This window comes from Narcine bancroftii, chromosome 11, assembly GCF_036971445.1.
Source record: "Narcine bancroftii isolate sNarBan1 chromosome 11, sNarBan1.hap1, whole genome shotgun sequence".
Lineage (NCBI taxonomy): Eukaryota > Metazoa > Chordata > Chondrichthyes > Torpediniformes > Narcinidae > Narcine > Narcine bancroftii.
In genome coordinates, this window is record NC_091479.1 from 100,161,551 (window position 1) to 100,183,517 (window position 21,967).

Consider the following 21,967-nt stretch of genomic DNA (forward strand, 5'->3'; position numbering starts at 1 on the left):
TACGAGATGTGTAGGAAAATATGAAGAACATTTTTCCCTTAGCAGCAAGATATAAGGGATGCAAATGTAACAATTGTTCGAAGGATTACAGATGAGGAAAGCTCTTCTATCAGGGATTGGTGAAGGATTTGAAACCATGGTCACAGAGGACTCCCTTTCCTCTATTCATGACATTCTCCAGGAGTGTTGCTAAAATAGGCCTCAAAATGATCTTTTGAGAATTCCTTCCATCCATCACACAGCATCCTTGACCTTCTGCCATTGAGAAGGAGGTGCAGGAGAATCAAAATTCAGACTTCTAGGCCAGGAAATAGCTTCCTCCTGCAGGCTGTGAGATTTTTGAATGGTGTTCTGTAACTTGGGGTCTCTTATAAATACAATGAGCAAGTTATCCCAAAATATTTTATACATCTATTTTATATATTTTTAAATGTAATTATTATGTGCTGTGTATTATGTTTGTCTGAGGGTGCACTGTGGTCCAGAGAAACACTGTTTCATCTGGTTGTGCATGTACAGTCAGATGATAATAAACTTGAACACTGCCTTAAAGTGCAGTAGAGTAGAAATATATACTTCAATAGTTCTGATCTGCTGGGCTGTCTTATCTATTCTTGCTTGAAAGGTTGGAATAGAAAAGGTAGTTTTTTGATAAAAGCAAACATGGTCCAAACAGCCTCCTCCTGCCTCAAAAGTTTTCTATGACCTTTGATTACCAATACTGCACGTCAGCACCTCTACTTCCTCAGGAGATTGCAGAGGTTTGGTATGACATCAGAAACCCTGGCAAATTTCTACAGATGTTTGGTGGAAAGTGTGCTGACCAATTGCATCATGGTCTGGTAGGGGGACTCCAATACTCCTGAGCACAAAACCCTCCAAAAGATAGTGGACACAGCCCAGGACATCACAGGCAAAACTCTCCCCACCATCGAGAACATCCTCAGGGAATGTTGGCATCGGAGAGCAGCAGCAATCATCAAGGATCCACACCACCCAGAACACGCTCTGTTTTCACTGCTATCATCAGTGAAGAGGTCTCGGTGCCACAAACCTCACAGCACCAGGTTCAGGAACACCTGCTACCCCTCCATCATAAGACTCGTCAATAACAAACTCAATCAGGACTCTTATTTTTGCACCTTACTTTTTAAAATTCTCTCTGTATTGCAGTTTGTCTTCATTTCTTTCTTTGTTTAAATGTGTACACTGTGTAGTTTTTTTGTGTGGTCATTCTGCCTGGCCTGCAGGAAAAAGAATCTCAGGGTTGTATGTGATGTCATGTCTTTACTCTGACAATAAATCTGAAATCTGATACCTGTAACATTGGGCTGAGCCATCAGTGCTGAAACAGGGATGGTTTTTATGATGGTAGTTGCTCCGGTTTTGCTGCCGGTTGGCGAGACGCTGCCAAGACCCAGGATGGTTTGCTTCGTGCCTATTCCACCAGCTTGTGAGGTTGTGATGATCGTTGTTGGTTTACCATCCGCTGCTGTTACAAGCCTCACTATTGTCCCTGGAGGAAAGGGGCCCTTTGCCTTCAGATTTGTTAGAAACAGTGACATTTAAACAGAAGTCTCGAATGGATATCACAAAATCAACACGTTTCTAATACTAAAAATGCCTCATGCATGGCATGGCTACTGCAATAAAAAATTAAACATTTAAATTAAAGGACAGTTATAGGCCCTTTCAACCCACAGGCCTGTGCCACCAATTTACACCCAATTAACCTACACCCCTAGTACACTTTGAAAGGTGGGTAGAAACCGGAGTCCTCAGGGAAAACCCACACAGACAAGGGGAGAATGTACAAACTCCTTGCAGATAGCGTGGGATTCGAACCCAGGTCCTAGTCGCTGTAACAGCATTGTGCTAACCATGCCGCCCTTAAAGAACAGGCCATTAACTAGTAATATAGGGGGGGGGGGGTGGAAGGATCACCAAGAATGCAAAAAGCCAAATACAAACAAAAAAAGGAAAAACATTTGGGAAAGATTAAAAAGGATACAGATGGTAAGGAAATACAGAGCAATAAGAACCTAAAATGTTGATTATCTAACATGAGGAAATCCTATTAAAGATGAGCTAAGCAGTCTGTAGAGCAATTCACCCATGTCATCAGTGTTGTATACAATCTAGGATAGGGAGAAATCAAATTACGATCTACATAACTAGAGGAAAATCAGGTTGGCAAATTGCATATTTAAAAAACACGGGGAGAAATGAAAGGTGGAATCACTAATAAATCTGCTCTAGACCAGCCATTATCAATAGGGGATGCACTGTTCCCCCCCCCCACCTAAGCCATAGCATATTTAAAGGGAGGGGCCTAGGGACTGAAATCATAATTTAAAAAAAAATTCAGACAGCAAGAAAAAGTATGGAAGAAACCAACTCAATGACTGCTTGACAGGGAAGGGGCCCATAAACTTTGAGCAGAGTCCCAAGGGGGCCATAGCCAAAATAAGTTGAGAATGGCTGCACTAGGCAATAGTGCCTGGAGTCTGGTGTGTCTCCAATTAATCAGAAACTAGTCACACAAAAAAAACAAAGCTGAGAATTTTCCTGAACCAGAAGACGGGATCAATGCTGTTTGGGAAACAATGTCTGTTTTATGCAAGCTCCCTCCAGGCACAATAGTATTTCATTGCATGTTGCCCAAGAGATTGCGTGCAACTGGACTTGCAGACTCACTCTTTCACAAAGTGTCTTCCCTCAGAAAGCCCTGACAGTACCAATGGACAGAAAGATGTGAAGCAGGCAATGGATTAGATAACAGAGGGAGAGAGGAAATGCTGAGGTAAGATTTAAAGAATGAAACTTGAAGATAGAGACTGCAGTTCAGCAGTTGTCATTGGGATATTAACACTGAGAGATGAAATAGCAACAGGGAAGCAGCAAGGATTAGTGGTGGGACTTTGGGATGGCAGCATTGGAGATGTGGTTGGAGTTAATGTGTGGAGGTTGAACAAGTGATCACAAGATTAGGCCACATACACAGAAGACAGTCAAAACCATTGTCAGCATTAGGGGAATGGAGATACATAACTGAGAACCTTCATGCAAGATCAATGTCTCAAACTCTGCAACAAAGCAGGTCCCCTCTTTCCATTACGGTGCCAGGGGCTTGAATTCTTTTTAGACGTTGCCTAAACTTGCAATATATACAGTTTGATGTCACTGGTAATCCGAAGTAGCACATGCACTTACAATTTACAAATGTGAGTCAAACATGGACAAACTGGTCCCATTACATTTAAGTAATTATTTTTAGATGAAATTCAATTGGATTTCAATAAAATCATTGAATTACAGTTTGAAAAAATCCTTTAATTTCTTAAATGGAGGAAAGCTTTTATCTTTGGAGTGAAGAAGGATGAGAGGTGACTTAATGGAGATCTATAGGATAATAGCAAAAACAGAGGACACAAGGTGAGGGGAGAAAAGTTTAAGGGAGAAGTCAAGAGTAAGGTTCTTTTTTTATTAGAGTAGTAGGTGCCTGGAATGTGTTGCCAAGGGTGGTGGTGGAGGTTGGTAGAATAGGAACATTTAAAAGACTCTTAGACAGGTACTTGGATGAAAGAAAGAGGGTTAAAGGTGTGAGGTAGGTTCAGACAGGTCGACACATCATGGACTGAAGGGCCTATACTACATTGTAATGTTCTATGAAACATTGCAATGACGAATAGTGAAGTAGTTAAGATAGAGCAAAGCGACAAGCTATGAAGAATGTCCCGCAATGTCCCTGAATTTCACGCTGAAAAATCAAAATGGGCTTAAACTGTGCAGAAATAAGCTAGAGCCCATATAGCACTCAGAGTCCACAACAATAACACAATTGTTGATGGGTTGAAAATTAAATGGGAAATGTTGACATCAATTTACAAGGATGCACAATGAAACAAAAATGTGACTATGAACTGTGACAGTTTTATACTGAAGGGAACACCCTCATTACATTTTGATAATAGACCCACGATGTACAAACACAAGCCTGGATGGTTTCAGCTAGCCTACTTCCCATTCTCTCTCTCTTCCCAAGCCCTCTGTCATCTTTCCTTCAGCTCTCCACCCCCTTCCCTCTCCTTTCAGAGCCATCCCCTCTCCCCTTGTTTGTTGGTGTGCCCTCCCTCCCTTAACTACCTAAATCCTTCTGCTTATGGGCCTGTGCTTCCCCCTGCTTCTCCCCCAAATTGTGTTTGGCCGCCTACCCACATTTTGTTCATACCTTGATGAAAGGCTCAAGCCGAAATGTTGGTATCTTTATCTTTGCTATATAAAGTACACTGTTTGACCTGCTGAGTTTCTCCAGCATTGTGTTTTTATCTGGATATTATTGCATGTGGTACCTTGGACTAATATAGTGAAGCCTACTGATATTCTTTGAAGTGTTATTTTAATTGTGCCATTTCCCTTTCTAAAATCTGATAATTTCTTGACAATGATTACTGACCTGAATGAACTGGGCTAAGGACCCAGCTGTGGCTTGGCCAGTGATTGCACCACTTTGCACAGGAGCCGTCTGAACAAGAGTCATCATTTTTCCTAAATTGGAAATCTAAACAGAAAAAGAACAATTCAATGCCCTCAAATGCAATTACTACTTTAAAAAGTTTATTATGAAAATCTACAGAGAAGACACCTCCTCTCCCCAACCACCCCAGGCCCATTTCTTTGAGGTTATCAACAGCAAGTTGAACATTGTTACCTTTGAACCAGAATCCTACAAGGCATTTGGTTCAAAGGTATCCTTCAAGGCGAGGCCAAACAAAGATCCTTGCAAATTTCTACAGGTGTACCATGGAGAGCATTCTGACTGGTTGCATCACTGTCTGCTACGGAGGTACCAATGCACAGGACATTAAAATTCTACTGAGAGCTGGAACTTGGGCAGCGACATCACAGACACCAGTCTTTACTCTATCAAGGACATCTCAAGAAAACAGCCTCTATCCTCAAGGACTCTCTCCACCCAGGCCATGGCCTCTTCACACTGCGGGGGGCAATCAGAAAGAAGGTACAGGAGCCTGAGAACTAACACCCAATGGCATATTTAGACAGTTGATCATGGAAGGTTTATTTTAAGCCTACAATCAGGTCAGAAAGACAATTTGTTCCCAGTTACACTCCTCGCTGAGAGCAGATAAAGGGGAGAGGACATGAGAAGGAATTATCTTTCACTCTTACTGTTCTCTATCATCCATCCCTTTCATCGCACTTTGTCTCTTCCTTTTCTCCCGATCACCTTCCCCTCTCTCACTTCTTGTCATCTCACACCCTCCTTACCTCTAAGCCATCAGAGATGATTGTACTTAAATTGGCTCTTATGCCCAGTGTCTGCACCAACCATCAATCACCAATTTACTCTTATCCTGCATTAGTTCCTCTTTTCATTCTCTCTGGATCCTCATCAGATTCTATCACTCATCTGCACGCTACAGTGGCCGACCAAAACTAGTGGGCATAGGATACGTGTCTAACACTGAAGGGCACAGGTTTAAAGTGAGAGGGAGGAAGTTTCAAGGGGATCTGAGAGGTTCAAAAAGGAGTTGATACCTGGAATGAGCTGCCAGAGGAGGTAGTGGAGGCAGGAACAGCATTTAAGTGTAATCTTGACAAGCTCTTGAATGAGAAAGGCAGAGATTTACAAGCGGGATTTGTACAGATAGGCACGATCTGCAGAAACAAGCTGGGACAAAAGGCCTGCTTCTTGCCACTATAATATAGATGTACACCCATTAAAACTCTGATTTATCAATAAAATTTCTCCAAGCTTCATCCTCAGCTCTCATCATCAAAGCCTTCAGAGTATTCTCAAAATGTGCTGGGTGAGGATGGGGGTAACAGCTGCTGGAAATAAACATTCTCTCCTCCCACTTCTCAAAGCTTGTCACATCAATTGTTGGCAGATGAATAAAAATTAGAAGTACAGTAAAACCTCCAGTATCCAGCATCTATAGGGATTGGTAGATGCCGGATGTGAATTTGCCGGGGGTTGTGTGAGATTGGACATCATCTCCGCTAGGAGATGCCAATTTTAAACTTTTGCATTTTTTACCTATTTATTTTCCGTGGTTTTCTTGCGGGTTGCTTGAGGCTGCTGGCTGCTTGAATTCCGAACAATGAGGATTTTACTATAATTCTTTATGCCACAAAGAAATTTGAAGCAGCCAGTAACCAAGAACACAGTTTCTGACCTCAGGGTGAGATACTCAACTTTAACCATGCAGTAAGCTATAAACCTGCATCCACTGAAAATACACCTTGAGGTGTTAGCAGAACATTAGCCCAAGTCTGAAATGCAAAGCCCTCGAGTAATAGGAATTGCTAATTACCAGGGAACCTCCACTGCCAACTTGAATTGGGCTTTTGACAAGTGTGAAGGTTTTGGTGACACCACCCACAACGGTGGTGACAACTTGAGCTTGCTGAGCTACCGTAAGAGCCCCAGATTTATGTACAGTTATGATAGGACGAGATGAGGCAGAACTTAGAGAACCAGAAGATGTCGCCACTTGTGCCGCCGCAGTCTTCAGCATTGTTGTGGCTGGTGTATTTACCTGCAAAGTATAAAAATAGTTTCACGCACCTATTGCAATATATGCATTCTGAAGAGTTGCTTTCTCACCAAATTTACTGCAGTAGATTCACAAATAAATATCCCAACCTTGCTTTTTTTAAAAATATAATAGAGGAATTTACATTGTTCTCCATTTCAAAGAAATAGGAACTCCTGCACATTTTCTATGAGCCATTCACAACCTTTTATTTTTGTCTATGCCATATTTAGGACTCTGCTCAAAGCTTTTGGGCCCTGTTCCCTATGAAGCAGTCATGTTTAGTTGGTTTATTCCATAATTCTGTTCTACCGAATAAATAAAAATATTTAGGATGTCAATCTGTGTCCCCCCCCTTAAATGTGCTGTGGCCCTCGGGGTGGGGGGGGGGGGGAATTATGGCCCCCACCTGAGAATGACTGGTCTAAATCAAAATTATAAAAATGTATCTGGAAAGCATAATGGCTACATTTTCTTGTAGTTATTAAAACTTAAGAAAATAATTTTGCTTATTCTTTTTTGCCTTTTTAAACGTTAGGTGACAAGAAATACAATACTTGAAAAGTATTTCAGTATGAAACCACAATCTTTCCCTGCCAGTGAGGAAAATAGCAAAACTCAGATTGAATAAACACACAAAATGCTGGATAGTCAACATTTTGGGCCAAAGGTCCTTCATCAGGTATCCTGAAGAATAGTTTTCATCCCCAAACGTTGACTATCGATTGCTTTCTGTGGTCGCTGCCTGACCCACTAAGTTCCTCCAGCATTTTGCATTTGTCCAGTTTTCCAGCATCTGCTGTCTCTCTTATGACACTCAGGATGGGCTTCCATTACAAGCAACAGCTTGATCAGAAGACTATGGATCCCTGTCCAGAAAAGGTGTTTCCCTGTATGCGGTTATCATACAACAGGACACAGGGAGTCTGCTCAATCAATTAACCAGTGTTGGCTCTTTTGTCACTCAACTCTTTCTCCAAAGATCTGTAATGGGCTTTTTCTCTCTTTCAGATGATTTGTATTTTTCCACTGATGTTTTCAGGAATCACTTTAAGTATTACATTCCGTATAGCTTGGTTCTGCAAGGCAAGGTGTGAAGGAAAATATTCTCGGCATTCCCATTTAAATTTTAGTTCATTACATGCTGTAGAAAGGGTGACCAAAGCAGGACTGCAATGGGGAAATTCTAACATAGAAAATCTCTCATGGGGATAATGTGCAGTTAATGCAACACTATTGCAGCGTCCGCAGTCTGAGTTCAAATATGGCGCTGTCGGCAAGGTTATTGTATGGTCACTCTGCAAAGATGTCAGCGCTGCTGGAGCCACTGTAGCGCGGTTGTGGCAGTGCTGCCACTGGTGCAGACCCCCCCAGAGAGCGAGGGAGTGGAGATGCAGCGCTCCCGTGGTGTCCAGCCACCCAGTTGACAGCCGTCAGCTCTGCACGGAATTTGAACAGCCCGTTGAGGGAGAGAAGGTTGGTTTTAGTTGAAATCCCACAATTGCAGGTCTGCGCTCGAGATGGCAGTACCTATTAATTGGCAGTAGACGCAAGGGGCCACCAGAGGATGGGAAGATCATACTCCATCTGAAAGGAAGAAGTGGAGGAGACGTCCCATGGGGACATTGTCCATGGCAGCGGACCAACTGAGGGGGGCTCTGCAGCTGAGGGACCTGTGGATGTGGCGGGCTTCTGGTGACTCGAGTGGAGGGACCCATAGGTCTGTAAGTCTAAAACTGTAAGAGGGGCTTAGGCAATTCCTGCCGGTGAGCACTGTCTGCCTTGCAGCAGGCAAAAAGAAATTTCATGTCATATGACAGTTTTATTACTATGATAGTAAATTGAATCTCTTGAATCTTGAACCGCACAAGTTTTCTCCCATGTTCCAAAGTTAATTGGTTCCATGGATGTAATTAAGCAGCGTAGACTCCTTGGCCAAAAAGACCTGTTGCCATGCTGCATCTCTAAATTTAAGTGAAATGATGAGGTGGTGTAGCAATGAAGTGTAGATACTTTGATCCAGACCCAATGAACACTGAAACAGTGCTATTGCACATCTTTTCATTAGTCATTACTTCTCTAACCTACAGCATTGAATGCGGAACACATTAGCACCTGTGTTCTACACACTTTCTAAATTTTGGTTCTTTCTTAATAGACTAATGCTAGAAAATGAATATAATGTTCCTATACTTTGCATTCCTGTTACAAAAATAAATTTTTCCTCCTTTTATCTTCTTAAAAGCACAGATATGTTGTGTTATATCAGAAATCATTCTTTGATTCAGTAACTTGGTAATCATTTTTAAAAAAAATTACAATGCAGTAGAAGCAGAGTCCGGCTATTTAAACCCACGCCGCTCAAATTAACCTACAACCCCGTACATTTTGGAGGGTGGGTTGAAACTGGAGCACCCGGAGGAAGCCCACGAATCCAGGTCGCTGACGCTGTAATAGCGTCATGCCAACTGCTACACTAACCATGCCCACGACCGGATTCGACCGGGTTATTGGTACAACTATAGAGGATAATGAACATTTCCTGGAGATCTAATTTGTCTCATCATGTAAATTCATATCTCCATTCTAGTTTACTGCTGCAATAACATAATTATCAAGTCAAACATTTAATCCATTCATCATTTGTGCACCATGGCTGGAATATGTACAATCTACCTGTACTTGTATCAATATTACTTGCCATGGCTAGTCCTACCACCAAAGACAAAAATAGCAGGCACATGAAAATACCATGCCCCCAAGTCACACTCCATCATTCCTACCTATTATCACCTCAGCAGAGGGACTGCAGCAGTTGAAGCTCACCATCACCTTCTCAAAGGTAATTAGAGATGGATGATAATTATTTTGTCCTTTCCAACAAAATCCAAAAATTAAAAAGCAGGTCACTATATCAACACATATTTCATTAGTAAAACATGAAAGTCTGCAGATACTGTGGTTGAAGTAAAAACACAACGCTGGAGAAACTCAGCTGGTCAAACAGTGTGCTTTATGTAGCAAAGATAAAGATGAGGGGCTCAAGCCCGAAATGCTGCTTATGTCTCTTTATCTTTGCTACATAAAGTCCACTGTTTGATCTGCAGAGTTTCTCCAGTGTTGTGTTTTCACAAATATTTCATTTGTGGATCATCCTGCTCAAGAGACACGAAGTAAATGGAATACAAAAAAGGACTCACATTTACTACAGAGGGAACAGCACTGGTGGTGCTCTGAGCTGGAACAACTAGGCGGACTCCAGTAGGCAAGGAAGAAACTGCAGCTTTAACTGTCTGCACAGCTTGTTGGGAGACTGTAACCAGATGAGTGGTTGCTGAAGACAGACCAGATGCCTGGGTGGCAGGGACCTGCACTGCAGTCAATCCACCTTTACACAACACAAAACAGAAAGTATGTATGTTGATTAATTTGGAATGGTTCAAGAGCAAACACAAGCCTTTATAAACATTCTGGTGTAGAAATGTTACAGAAACCCAAACTCTTTATACAGCTTCAAATTTTTGAATTAAAATTTAATTTTTAAAAAATTTAGACATACAGCATGGTAACAGGCCTTTTTGGCCCACGAGCCCATGCTGCCCAATTACACCCAATTGACGGTACATTTTTGAATGATTGGAGGAAACCGGAGCCCCTAGGGAAAACCCACAGACACAGGGAGAACATATAAACCCCTTACAAACAAAGCTCGATTCAAACCCTGGTCCCAATCGCTGTCGCTGTAACAGCGTTGCACTAACCACTACACTAACCAAGTTGCCCAAAGGAATAAATGTTACCAGAAAAAAAATACCATGTCTTACTTGTCAGTGCAGGAACCAGCACACCAGTGGAAGAAGGAACTTTAGAAACTGGCTGTGGTGTGACAGGAGAAGCAGGCGTAGGAGAAACAGGGCTGCACGGAATCTTCTGTGGCACTGAAGTGTTGGTTAACGATGGTGATGCCATGGTGGTGGCGGCAGTCGTTGGTGGTATATCATACTTTTGCAGCTGAAGGAGGTAGGCATCGGCTGTTGGAACAGCACCCCAGCAAACTTCCAGGGAATTTGTACTGGCTCTAACCAACTGCACACGGGAAGGAGCAGGGGGCTTCTCTAAAGACAAAAAACAACTCTGTTCAAATTACATTTGAGAAAATTATATTATAACCTTTCCCTCCAGATGACATCAACATCGACTTCTTCTGTTTCTGCTAGTCCACTCCCCTGCTCACTCTCTTCCCCGTCCCTGTCTCCTTTCCTCCAGCTCTCCACCCCCTTGCCTCTCCAAAGAGCCATCCCCCCTCCCCCTGTTTGCCTTCCCTCCCTCCCTTATCCACCTATTACCTCCTGCCTGTGAGACTCTGCTCCTCCCCCACCCCCACCATTTTGTTCAGGCACCTGCCTACATTGACAAAGGGCTCAAGCCTGAAACGTTGGTTTGACCTGCTGAGTTTCTCCAGCATTGTGTTTTTATTATAATCTTTCCTTTTTCACTGTCTTTTTCCCAACAAACACTTAATTGAGTTGCTTCCCACAAGGTCCAAGGATGCATTTGATCAGGCCTTGGGGGATTTGTCCACCTTAATGCACACCAAAGCATGGTGTGCATTCATTTCTTTAATTTGCACAGTAAAGACTGATGAGAGATGTATTTAAAATCTGTGGCTTCACACAGACAGCCATGTTTACTTTTAATGAGACCAATTCTCTTCTTGGCCACACTTTTACTCGAGTCATCTGTAAAATCTCCTGGGACTTTCCCTTATCCAACCTACCAGATCCATTTCAGGGCTTCTTTCTAACTTTCTGATTTCCCTCGTAAGTGTACTCCTTTGCTTCTTATCCACACCAAGGGATTCACTTCTCTGGACTGCTTACATCTCATTCTGTTTCCTTTTAAGAGCCTCAATATCCTTCATCAATTTGCTACATAAAGTCCACTGTTCAATCTGCAGAGTTTCTCCAGTGTTGTGTTTTCACAAATATTTCATTTGTGGATCATCTTGCTCAAGAGACACGAAGTAAATGGAATACAAAAAAGGACTCACATTTACTACAGAGGGAACAGCACTGGTGGTGCTCTGAGCTGGAACAACTCGGCGGACTCCAGTAGGCAAGGAAGAAACTGCAGCTTTAACTGTCTGCACAGCTTGTTGGGAGACTGTAACCAGATGAGTGGTTGCTGAAGACAGACTAGATGCCTGGGTGACAGGGACCTGCATTGCAATCAATCCACCTTTACACAACACAAAACAGCAAGTTCCTTAAACTTGCCAGCCTTGCCTTTACCCTAGCAGCAACAAGCTGTTCCTAAACTCTTGTTCTCTCAATCAGGGAGGAGATACAGGAGGATCAGAGCCAGCACCACCAGGCTGAGCAACAGTTTCTTCCCATGGACAGTGAGAATGCTGAACGTCCAAAGGAACGGCTCACACTAACTCATCCGAGACTCTCAGATTCATGTCCTGCGTATGTATTGTTGTCTGTATGTGAGTTATAACTGGCTGTATGTCTGCATGTTTTTCAACGAGGACAGAACACGGTTTCTCGGGTTGTACTTGTACAATCAGTTGACAATAAACTTCACCTTTAAGAGCCTCCCATTTTCAGTCTGTTTCCTTACCTGCAACCATCGACCTCTTCAAATTCCCTCCTAATTGCTCTAAAATTGGCCTTGACCCAATTTAGCAACTTAACTTGTCTGCTTCTCCATAACTATTTTAAAATCAACCAAGAAGGACATGAATAGCACTTTCAAGGAAGGGCTGGATGAATTCTAGGGCTTGTTGATATCAAGATATTGTTGGACATTTTGTGATAATATATCCTCAGGTCTGTTGGAATCTAGAACAGGCAGCACTGGATCAGGCCCTTTGGCCCACGAGACAGTGCCAAACATGATGGCACTGATCCCAAAGTGCTTCCCCAATGACTGACATGTCACTTGCCCTATCTCATTCCTCAAGAGAAGAACCAGTCTGGTAGGGCTCTGGAAGAGCTTCATTTAGGAGAGTGATGAAAAATGTCCTCACTCAGAGGATGTCAATCTCCCTGACATGCCATGTTAAATTTCAGCTTCTTTTTGCGATATTTACCACAGAAATACAGCTGAATAGATACAAATATAACAGGTGCACACAAAAAAATCCATCAAGCAGGACTGCGTAGTGTCAGCCTCAATGCAACATCCATTAGTCTCAAATGTTTCCCGGATGTGCACTCATTCAGCACATGTCCTTTCCACGTGTTCAACATTCTTTGTGTGAAGAATGCCCTGGTATTAAATGCCCCTTTTGCCATTTGAAATCATACTTCCCTCATCATATAATTAATTGTTGACATTAATCACAAAGCAATCTTGTTACATTAAAGCTAAACTTGAGCTAAAGGACTGCACACCACCCACCAGTTTCCAAATACCAAAGATCTTTGCAGCAAACTTGATTGTTCCAAGCCTTTCGGTAGCCATCTCTTCCACTCCAAATATAAAGTCGCGTGTGAATAGCAACAGCACAGTGGCCAGCTCTCGCCCTTGGAACATTGTCCTCCAATGTGTCTGAGACTATAGGTGTCCAGATATTGCCATCTGTTAGAAATACACTGCTAACTTAATTCATCGTCAAACAATTCTTTTTAAAAAATTACAATTTATACAAGATAGAAACAGAGCAACCAAATGTTGTGAAATTCCTGCATTACTCCAAACTAGATGTCATAGAGTTATAAATTATTTTGAATGCCATGGTGCCACTATTTGACACAGTGGACATTTTGTCAACACAAATCATTAACTTTTATTAAAAAGCAAGTTATTTTTTACCCCTAAATTAAAGCTCATATCATATGGTAACTGCCAAGTACAAGAATACCATATATCAGTGAATACACATTGTGGTCTAGCATTTTTGATTAAAAAAAAAACTATTTAGCAATGTTAAACTCCTTGCTCATGGGTTGTAGCATCAGTAGTTGTTCTGAATTTTAAATATCAAATAATTGGCTCCTGGAAGGTACAGAAGCACCAAACATTTACAAAATGGAGAACAGATTATTCATAATGACAAAAAATTTCATGATTGAGGTTTACATTGACATTAAACCTTCTCTATCAATGTTTTAAACCAATAATCAACTAGGCTATAAAAATATAAATATAAAAATTGATTTGACGTAACGAGCAGGTTGGATTGTACTAATTGCATGTTTACTGTAAATATTTAATGTCACAGGTCTGCAATTGCTATTGTCTGTGAAATCCACAGAAGATGAATTGAGTAAAATAAATATTTCCAGCAATGGGGCAAGAGGAATAACTAAACATAATTATTACAAATGTAGGTATCAATCATGAAGAATTCCCTACTCAAAATGCATCTGTTATTGAACTTTAAGCAAGCAAATAATTTGCTTTGAAGCAAAAACGAGATGCTAGAAAGGTAGGAAGAACTCAACAGGTCAAGCAGCACTCATGGCGAGAGAAACGGCATCAACTTTTAGGTCAATGAGTTTAAACTGTAGACTATAAATTTACATCGGAAATGTATTGGTTATTGTCGGACAAGCTGAAAAAGTTCTTTTGGGAAATTCAGAACCAGTAAATTTTGGGTTAACCTCCTTGATTAGCTTTGGACACAATTTTTAAAAATTTTGAATGAAACTCTATTGCTCATTAATAGACATATTTCCATGAAGCATCAGATTAAGTTCTCTTCCAAAAGACAGAATGACTGACTTTGCATTGGAATGCCAGTTTAAATTGTGTGCTTACACCTCTAGACCAGTCATTCTCAACCATTTTTCGGCTAAGGTCCCCTTTGGACTCTGCTCCAAGTTTATGGGCCCCCTTCCCTGTGAAGCAGTCAAGTTTAGTTGGTTTCTTCTGTCCTTCTCTCCAATTACATTAAAAACTCTTTTGGATGTCAGTCCATACCACGTACTGTGGCCTTTGGGGTGGGGGGGGAGGGCTCATATGCCTTCCATTGAGAATGGCTGCTCTAGCGTGGAACTTGAACCTCAGACCAAGAGTGCCGATGACCATGCAAAATGACACACAACAATGACTTGTAACTGCAGAAATAGAAACAGAGGCAGGAGATAATCTTGCGATGCAATCTGCAGACAATGCTCAAAATTAACAAGAGAGGAAAATGTGGCTTGATTTTATTAGTCCCATTGGTCACTCAAGTAGGAAACTCAAGAGACTGACCTAAATGTAAGTAAGCAAGTGTATTTGTGCACTTCCATTCCTTTTCATGGGTGGCCACTTTCACATCATCCATCACAAGTGGTACCCATCCACCAAAGACATACATTCTAAAGAAAAAAACAGGCACAGACAAAAAAAACAGGTTGTGCTGAAAACCATTTACAACAAAACTAGGCAGTTGTATTTAAAACAGATAATATTGCACTTAACAAGGGAAACACAATCAATAATGGCTCATGCTACTTGAATACAAGAGAATGTCTATGATCCAAACCACGGTGAGTTTGGAGTGTTCGGAAATTTACACGACCAACTGCAAAAACACACACCCAAAAAAAAAAGAGATGAAACATGGAAAATAATTTGGAAAACTGACCTTCTAATTAAAAGGGTTAAATTAATATGTAATTATCAAAGCAACAAATACAGATAATAGTTTATTGAAACTGAAAGGACTACTGATAACAAACTCTAGCACTTGGAAAGGTGTTACATAACAGATGAGATGCTAAACAGTGAACATTACAATTTCATTAAAAAAATTAATATAATCAAGTTTTAAAATATTTGGCAAATTTTGGATACTTTTACTGTCAAGCTTAACCTCATTAATTCAAAAATTTGAAAAATTCATGTTGCTTTAAAGAGGATGATCAGGAATTTCAGGAGTTGGAGATAAAGCATGGAGAGAACTCTTCAGTTCACAGATGCCTTGACAATCATCAAGCATTAGTTTACCCCAATCCTACTCTCACCCATTTTATTCTTCCCATATTGGCATCTATTCCCGTCAGATTCTACCATTCATCTACACTAGAGGCATTTACAGCGGCCAATTAACATGCATATTTAGGATGTGGGTGGAAACCAAGAGCACCTAGAGGAAACACATGCAGCCACAGGAAGAACTTGCAAACTCCGCACAGACAGCACCCATGGTCAGAACTGAACCTGGGTCGCTGGAGCTGTAAGGCAAATCTACTAGCTGGCCCATTGTATGCTGTCACCCAGCAAAAAACAAACTAAAAACAAAACAGTTGATTTGAAAAAAAAGATTAAGTAACAGATGGATGGAGCCAAACCCTTGAATGGATTACAAAGTTGTATTCCAAATGATCCAAAGCTCAGTTGAGATACAATGTTCTCCCAAAGTCAATCAATAGCTGCAGCTATGCATTATGTTCTGCACTGCTTCAACCTCAATGCTGTTTCATTATGTTGGAAGAACTCTAGAACTTCACCTCAACCAATACTTTTAATAATAAAGGCACACTAATGTGATAAGCATATTTGTAAACAAGTTTACAATGACTCCAAATTTAGTAAAGATTGGTTGATATTGATTTGGACAGCAAAAAAATATCCTCCAGAGGTTTCAGATGACTTCTAAGTGCCTCTTTTTCATCACTTATTTTCCACCCAGAAACAAATCCTTACTGGAATCTTAGACAGTCACAATATACATCTCTTTAAATACTTGTAAAACTGCTTTAAAAACAATTCAAACAGTATGAATTAACCCCAAAGGACTATACCAGTCACAATATTTATCTCTATTGTATAGATTCTAAGAAAGATGGAAAATTCTCACCTAGCCTAGAACCATTAATTATTTAGGTTATAGAGGTACACGATCCTTTATCCGGAACCCTTGGGGGACAGTGTGTTCCAAATTTCAGATTTTTCTGGATTTCAGAAAGCCCACCCGAATTGTGCTGCCGTATCCACCCCCACCCCTTTCCAGTCGCCTGGCCGTCTCCCCCAACCGCCGGTCCCTCAGCCACCCAGACGTCTCCCCAACCGCATTCTTCAGGCGCCTGGCAGTCTACCCCGGCCGTCTCCCCCGACCGCTGGTCTCTCGGCCGCCTGGCAGTCTCCCCTGGCCGTGGTCCCTCGGCCGCCTGGACGTCTCCCCCGACCGCGGTCCCTCGGCCGTCTCCCCCGACCACCGGTCCCTTGGCTGCCCGGCAGTCTCCCCCCGACTGCGTTTCTCGGCCTCCCAGCAGTCTCCCCCAGCCACCAGTTCCTCGGCTGCCGGTCTATCGGCTGCCTCCCCCGACCGCCAGTCCCCACTTGTCAGATTTTGGAACTTTCCGGATTTTAGATAAAGGATCGTGTACCTGTACTATTAAAATTACATTCTCCTATACGAGAAGTTATAGTAATGCTCTATCATGGTTAGAAACGGACTTTGGCCTTTTTACCCCTACACCTTTCAAATATTTACATTAATGAATTCTTAATGATGATTTCAGAGTTCTTACTTATTCCCAATGACCGTAGCAGAATGCAAACTCCGAGGAAGCGGTGTTGACCCCTTCGTTACTGGCTTTGTCCAAACCAAGCTTTCTGTGAGCATAGAAACACGGATACAAAGATTATTATAAATAGATTGTGACATTAGTTGTGGAGTTAAGAGTCTTGCAGCACAGAAGCTGACCTTTGGGCCCACCACATCCATGCCAACACTTGTCCGTCTTCGATAATCCCATTTGCCCAATGTGCCCGTTAGCCAGATAACATTGCCCAAAAGCAGTACAATGCTCAAATATTACATTCCTTATAAGTGGCACATCATTAAATTTTATTTCAATACCCCATCAGCTTTGTATCCTTGCCACAATTATACAAATTACATAGGATCTCAAGCAGAAGCAGACCATGTTGCCAAACCAGTTCATGCTTATGTTTATTCTCCAATTGATCAAACTCACCCAAACCCAAGAGCAGAACCTTTTATTCCCCCTTTCTTCATATGTCTCAGCATCCCCTTAAAAATCATCTACGCAATCCTCATTTGAACCACATGGGATAGAGTTGCATATTTCACACGTTTTGGGTAAAAACATTCACTGAGTATATCCAATGTAACGTAATATTTCTCTCCTCCAAATCAATAAAATTAAAAAGAGTATAACCAATTGGATTTCTTGACAAATATGTTGGTTACATCTTGTTACTCTTTTCCTCACACATAGAAATATCTTCTGTATCTATTCTATCAAAATCTTTCATGAGAAATATGGCCATTTAAATAATTTATATATTTCTGTACATGTTTGTCTGCAATTCATCAAACTTTATCCTAGCCAATATTTTTTCCTTTAACCCTTTGGACTCTGGCAACTTTTTCAACTTTCATCATAAATACTCTAGACTGGATCCATGGGTAAACCTTTACAATACGAATCAGCAGGCGGTTGGGTATAAAATAATTCCTGGAGTACAGTCATGCATTGCTTAATGTCCAAGATACGTTCTGTGAACTAGGACATTATGCGATTTGGACATTGTGTGAATACCATATTATTTACTTAGCAAAGCTACAACATTCAAGAGACACGCAATACATGAGATTGTATGCAGCTGACTATGAGATGAAGCATACACTGTCATACGGTAAAGTTTTTATTTGTAAGTAGGGAAAGTTCACGTTAAAATAACAATAGAGAGTACAGTACATACATAAGCCAGTAACACAGGCGTTTATATTTGCTATCAAGACATATATTATAGGTTTTCTATATATTATGCCATTATATGCCTGGCAACGCAATTGTTTTGTGTACAAGAGACATGAGATACATATGTTGCGGCGGGAAGCTGTTGTGTTCGCTACATCTGGTTACGTCTGCTACGTCCTGTTCTCTAACTGGGATTTCTGAACTTATAACCTTACAGGACCACGGACGTATATGTATTCGGAGTTTGCCCGAACGGACGTTATGTAGCACATGACTGTACATGTGCTTGTTGGTAGTCCAGGAAAATCGGGACACAGAGCTCAAAGCATTAAATCACATTGTGGTTTCAGAGCTTCTTGTGGCTGAATTGGCTGACAGGTTGCCCATGCTACAACTAAGATTACAACTTAAAAAGTACTCTGACAATACAAAAACAATTTGGGTCATTCCAATGTTGCGAATTTTCTTTGTGAAAATGCAGGTCATTTCTGTTATGCACTTACCCACATCCAATATCCAAAGGTCACCCAGTCTGCATCCACTCATCCCTCCATAAATAATCATCTTTGGTTTTTTTGAATCTTTATAAACAACGGCTGTGTGAGATTCCCTTGGAGGAGGTGGAGTACCATGTGTAACAGGAATGTCCCAACCTACTACGCCAGATCCTGCTTTAAGTTCCACAGTGTACAAGTCATTTAAGTACCTTCAAATACAAGAAAGAAAACATAAAATATGAGAGTCTGCAGACACTGTGATTAAAGTAAAAACACAATGCTGGAGGAACCAACATTTAAGGCTTGAGCCCTTTATCAAAGTAGAAAAGAAAGAAAAAGTTGAGAGTATTATATATTCAGTGTGACACAGAAATTAAGAATTCTAGAGACTTTGTCCAAAGCAACTATACTGTTCCCCCCTTTTTAAATGATGGCTTGCTAACGAGTAGCAAAGAAAGCCTTTTCAGAAACAATCTCTATCATTGTTTTGTTCAGTGACTTATTCCAGTTTTTCCTCATTCTTGATCAGCAAACATTTCCTCACTTCTTTTTTCTGCTCCCAACTACCACTTTGGATCATTCACTACATTGAAGAGATTACATGGATTCAGGCTAATACTGTAAGAGTGAAGCAAGTCGTTATATTTCATTTTGTTGTTCAATCAGTATGATAATTTGTCCGGACACCATCCAAAAGCCTCAGACAAGTTAAAAAAACACCCACATTTTTGTAAAATAAAACAAAGTTCATTGTTTTCTATCCTGCAACGTATGGATACCTTGCACCGATGTGCTTTTCAGCTCAGAAAGTTAATTTTAAAACATGGATAAAAAGAATAAATTAAAATCATTCCATTGAGAGATTTAGAGCAGTGGTTCTCAACCTTTTTCTTTCCACTTTAAGTAATCCCTAGGCCATCGGTGCTCTGTGAATAGGAAGGGATTGCTTCAAGGGAAGGTTCAGAATCACTGCTCTCGACCCAATTGTTACTGAAATATTTTGCTTGAGAAAAAATGTCATTGGCCCATTTCCTTTGGAGTTATGAAACCGTACACATAACAAGTCAATTAGGTACAATTAAAACAGTGGTTTTCAAACATTTTCTTTCCACCCACAGACCACCTTAAGCAATCCCTTACTAATCACAGAGCACCCCTAGCATAGGGAATGCTTAAAGTGGTATGTGAGTGGAAAGAAAAAGATTGAGAACCACTGATTTGGAGGCTGCTGAATTCAGTAAATGGCTGTAGATCAGCCAACAGCCTCCTAAAGATCCCTTTAAAGATAAACTAGAGGTTTAGCAAGGTACAATTAAAATTGGTAAACTTGACTACATATTAATTTCGCTTCTCACTCAAAAAATAACAAATGTTCATTGCTAAAAATCAGAACTCACCAACAAGTCCATGAGTTTTAAAGATAGCCCAAGAAGCTAAAGTTGAATTTTAAAAAAATTTCTCACACTATGAACCATATTAACCAAAATACACACAAACATTTCCCTCTTGAATATACACAGTGTCATTTTCTCCCATTTCCCCCCCTCCCTTCCCCCCCTCCTTCCCACCCGCCTTCCTACCCACTAAATGTTCAACATATACAATACAATAAACCCATTAAACAATGTCATCACACAATGAAAATAAACAAGAAAATTGTGTCATCTACTTTTACACACTAGATCAGTTCATTTTGTCAACTTCTCATTCTATCATTTTAGGGGGTGAAGGTTTATGGTAGGCCCTCTCTGTTGTGTTCCATGTACGGTTCCCAAATTTGTTTGAATACTGTGACGTTATTTCTTAAATTATATGTTATTTTTTCCAATGGAATGCATTTATTCATTTCCATGTACCATTGCTGTATTCTCAGGCTCTCTTCTGATTCCAGGTTGACATTATACATTTTTTTGCTACAGCTAAGGCTATCATAATAAATCTTTTTTGTGCTTCATCCAATTTGAGGCCTAGTTCTTTACTTCTTATATTACCTAGAAGAAAGATCTCTGGATTTTTTGGTATGTTGCTTTTTGTGATTTTATTTAATACCTGATTTAGATCTTCCCAAAACTTTTCCACTTTCTCACATGCCCAAATTGCATGTACTGTTGTTCCCGTTTCCTTCTTACAGCGAAAACATCTATCTGATACTGTTGGGTCCCATTTATTTAACTTTTGGGGCGTGATATAAAGCCTGTGTAACCAATTATATTGTATCATGCGTAACCTCGTGTTTATTCTATTTCTCATAGTTCCGGAGCATAGCTTTTCCCATTTTTCACTTATTATCTTTATATTTATCTTATTATTATCTTGTTCCCACTTTTGTTTGGGTTTATTTAATCGTTCTCTTTCTCTTGCAGCTTGATGTACTTGTTTGTTATAAATCTTTTAATTATCATTGAGTCTGTAATCACATATTCAAAGCTGATTCCTTCTGGTAACCTCAGCCTGCTTCCCAATGTGTCCTTCAAATAGGTTTTCAGTTGGTGGTATGCAAACATTGTACCGTGAGTTAGACCATATTTGTACTTCATTTGTTCAAAGGATAATAAATTATTTCCCAAAAAACAATTTTCTATTCTTTTGATCCCTTTTCTCTCCCATTCTCTAAAGGGAAGGTTATCTATTGTGAAAGGGATTAGTTGATTTTGCGTCAATAATAATTTTGGTAGTTGGTCATTTGTTTTTTTCCTTTCTATGTGAATCTTCTTCAAAATGTTGAGCAGATGGTGCAGCACTGGTGAACTTCTATGTTGCATCAGAAGCTAAAGTTGAATTAAAGCACAAGAGTCTGCAGATACCATGGCTGAAGGAAAAAAAGGATGCTGGAGAAACTCAGCAGGTCAAATTGTGTACTTTATTGTGTACTTTACCTCCCAGTGGCCAACCACTTCAATTCCACTCCCCATTCCCATGCTGACACATCTGTAATTTGGAGGAGCAACACTTAATTTTCCATCTATGTACTCTCCTACCGGATGGCATTAACATCAACTTCTCCAGTTTTTGCTAGCCTACACTCTCTCTATTCTCCTGCCTTTCCCTTTTTTCCTCCAGCTCTCCACTCCCCACCCCCCCACCATCCTTCTGCATTCACAGAGCCATCCCTTATCTACCTATTACCTCCTGCTTGTGGGACAATCATTCTCCCCTGCCCCTCCCCCTCCTTGTGTTTAGACCCCTGCCAACATTTTGCACATACCCTGATGAAGGGCTCAAGACCAAAATGTTGCTA

At 40.7% G+C, this 21,967-nt stretch overlaps 1 protein-coding gene across 2 annotated transcripts in view; it reads right to left on the minus strand.

Moving 5' to 3' along the window:
• The window catches only part of LOC138746211 (host cell factor 1-like), a 57,958-nt gene that overhangs the window by 26,520 nt on the left and 9,471 nt on the right, over positions 1 to 21,967 (minus strand). Inside the window, exons 4-13 of one of the 2 annotated variants that reach the window (XM_069904247.1) lie at positions 18,736 to 18,938; positions 17,033 to 17,117; positions 14,769 to 14,875; positions 12,969 to 13,148; positions 10,385 to 10,675; positions 9,761 to 9,948; positions 6,339 to 6,563; positions 5,560 to 5,625; positions 4,457 to 4,561; positions 1,319 to 1,538 (exon numbers count right to left, since the gene is read on the minus strand). In XM_069904247.1, coding sequence (XP_069760348.1) covers positions 1,319 to 1,538; positions 4,457 to 4,561; positions 5,560 to 5,625; positions 6,339 to 6,563; positions 9,761 to 9,948; positions 10,385 to 10,675; positions 12,969 to 13,148; positions 14,769 to 14,875; positions 17,033 to 17,117; positions 18,736 to 18,938 — 1,670 coding nt within the window. The remainder of the gene's footprint in view (positions 1 to 1,318; positions 1,539 to 4,456; positions 4,562 to 5,559; positions 5,626 to 6,338; positions 6,564 to 9,760; positions 9,949 to 10,384; positions 10,676 to 12,968; positions 13,149 to 14,768; positions 14,876 to 17,032; positions 17,118 to 18,735; positions 18,939 to 21,967) is intronic. The other variant, XM_069904248.1, reaches the window with a different exon arrangement.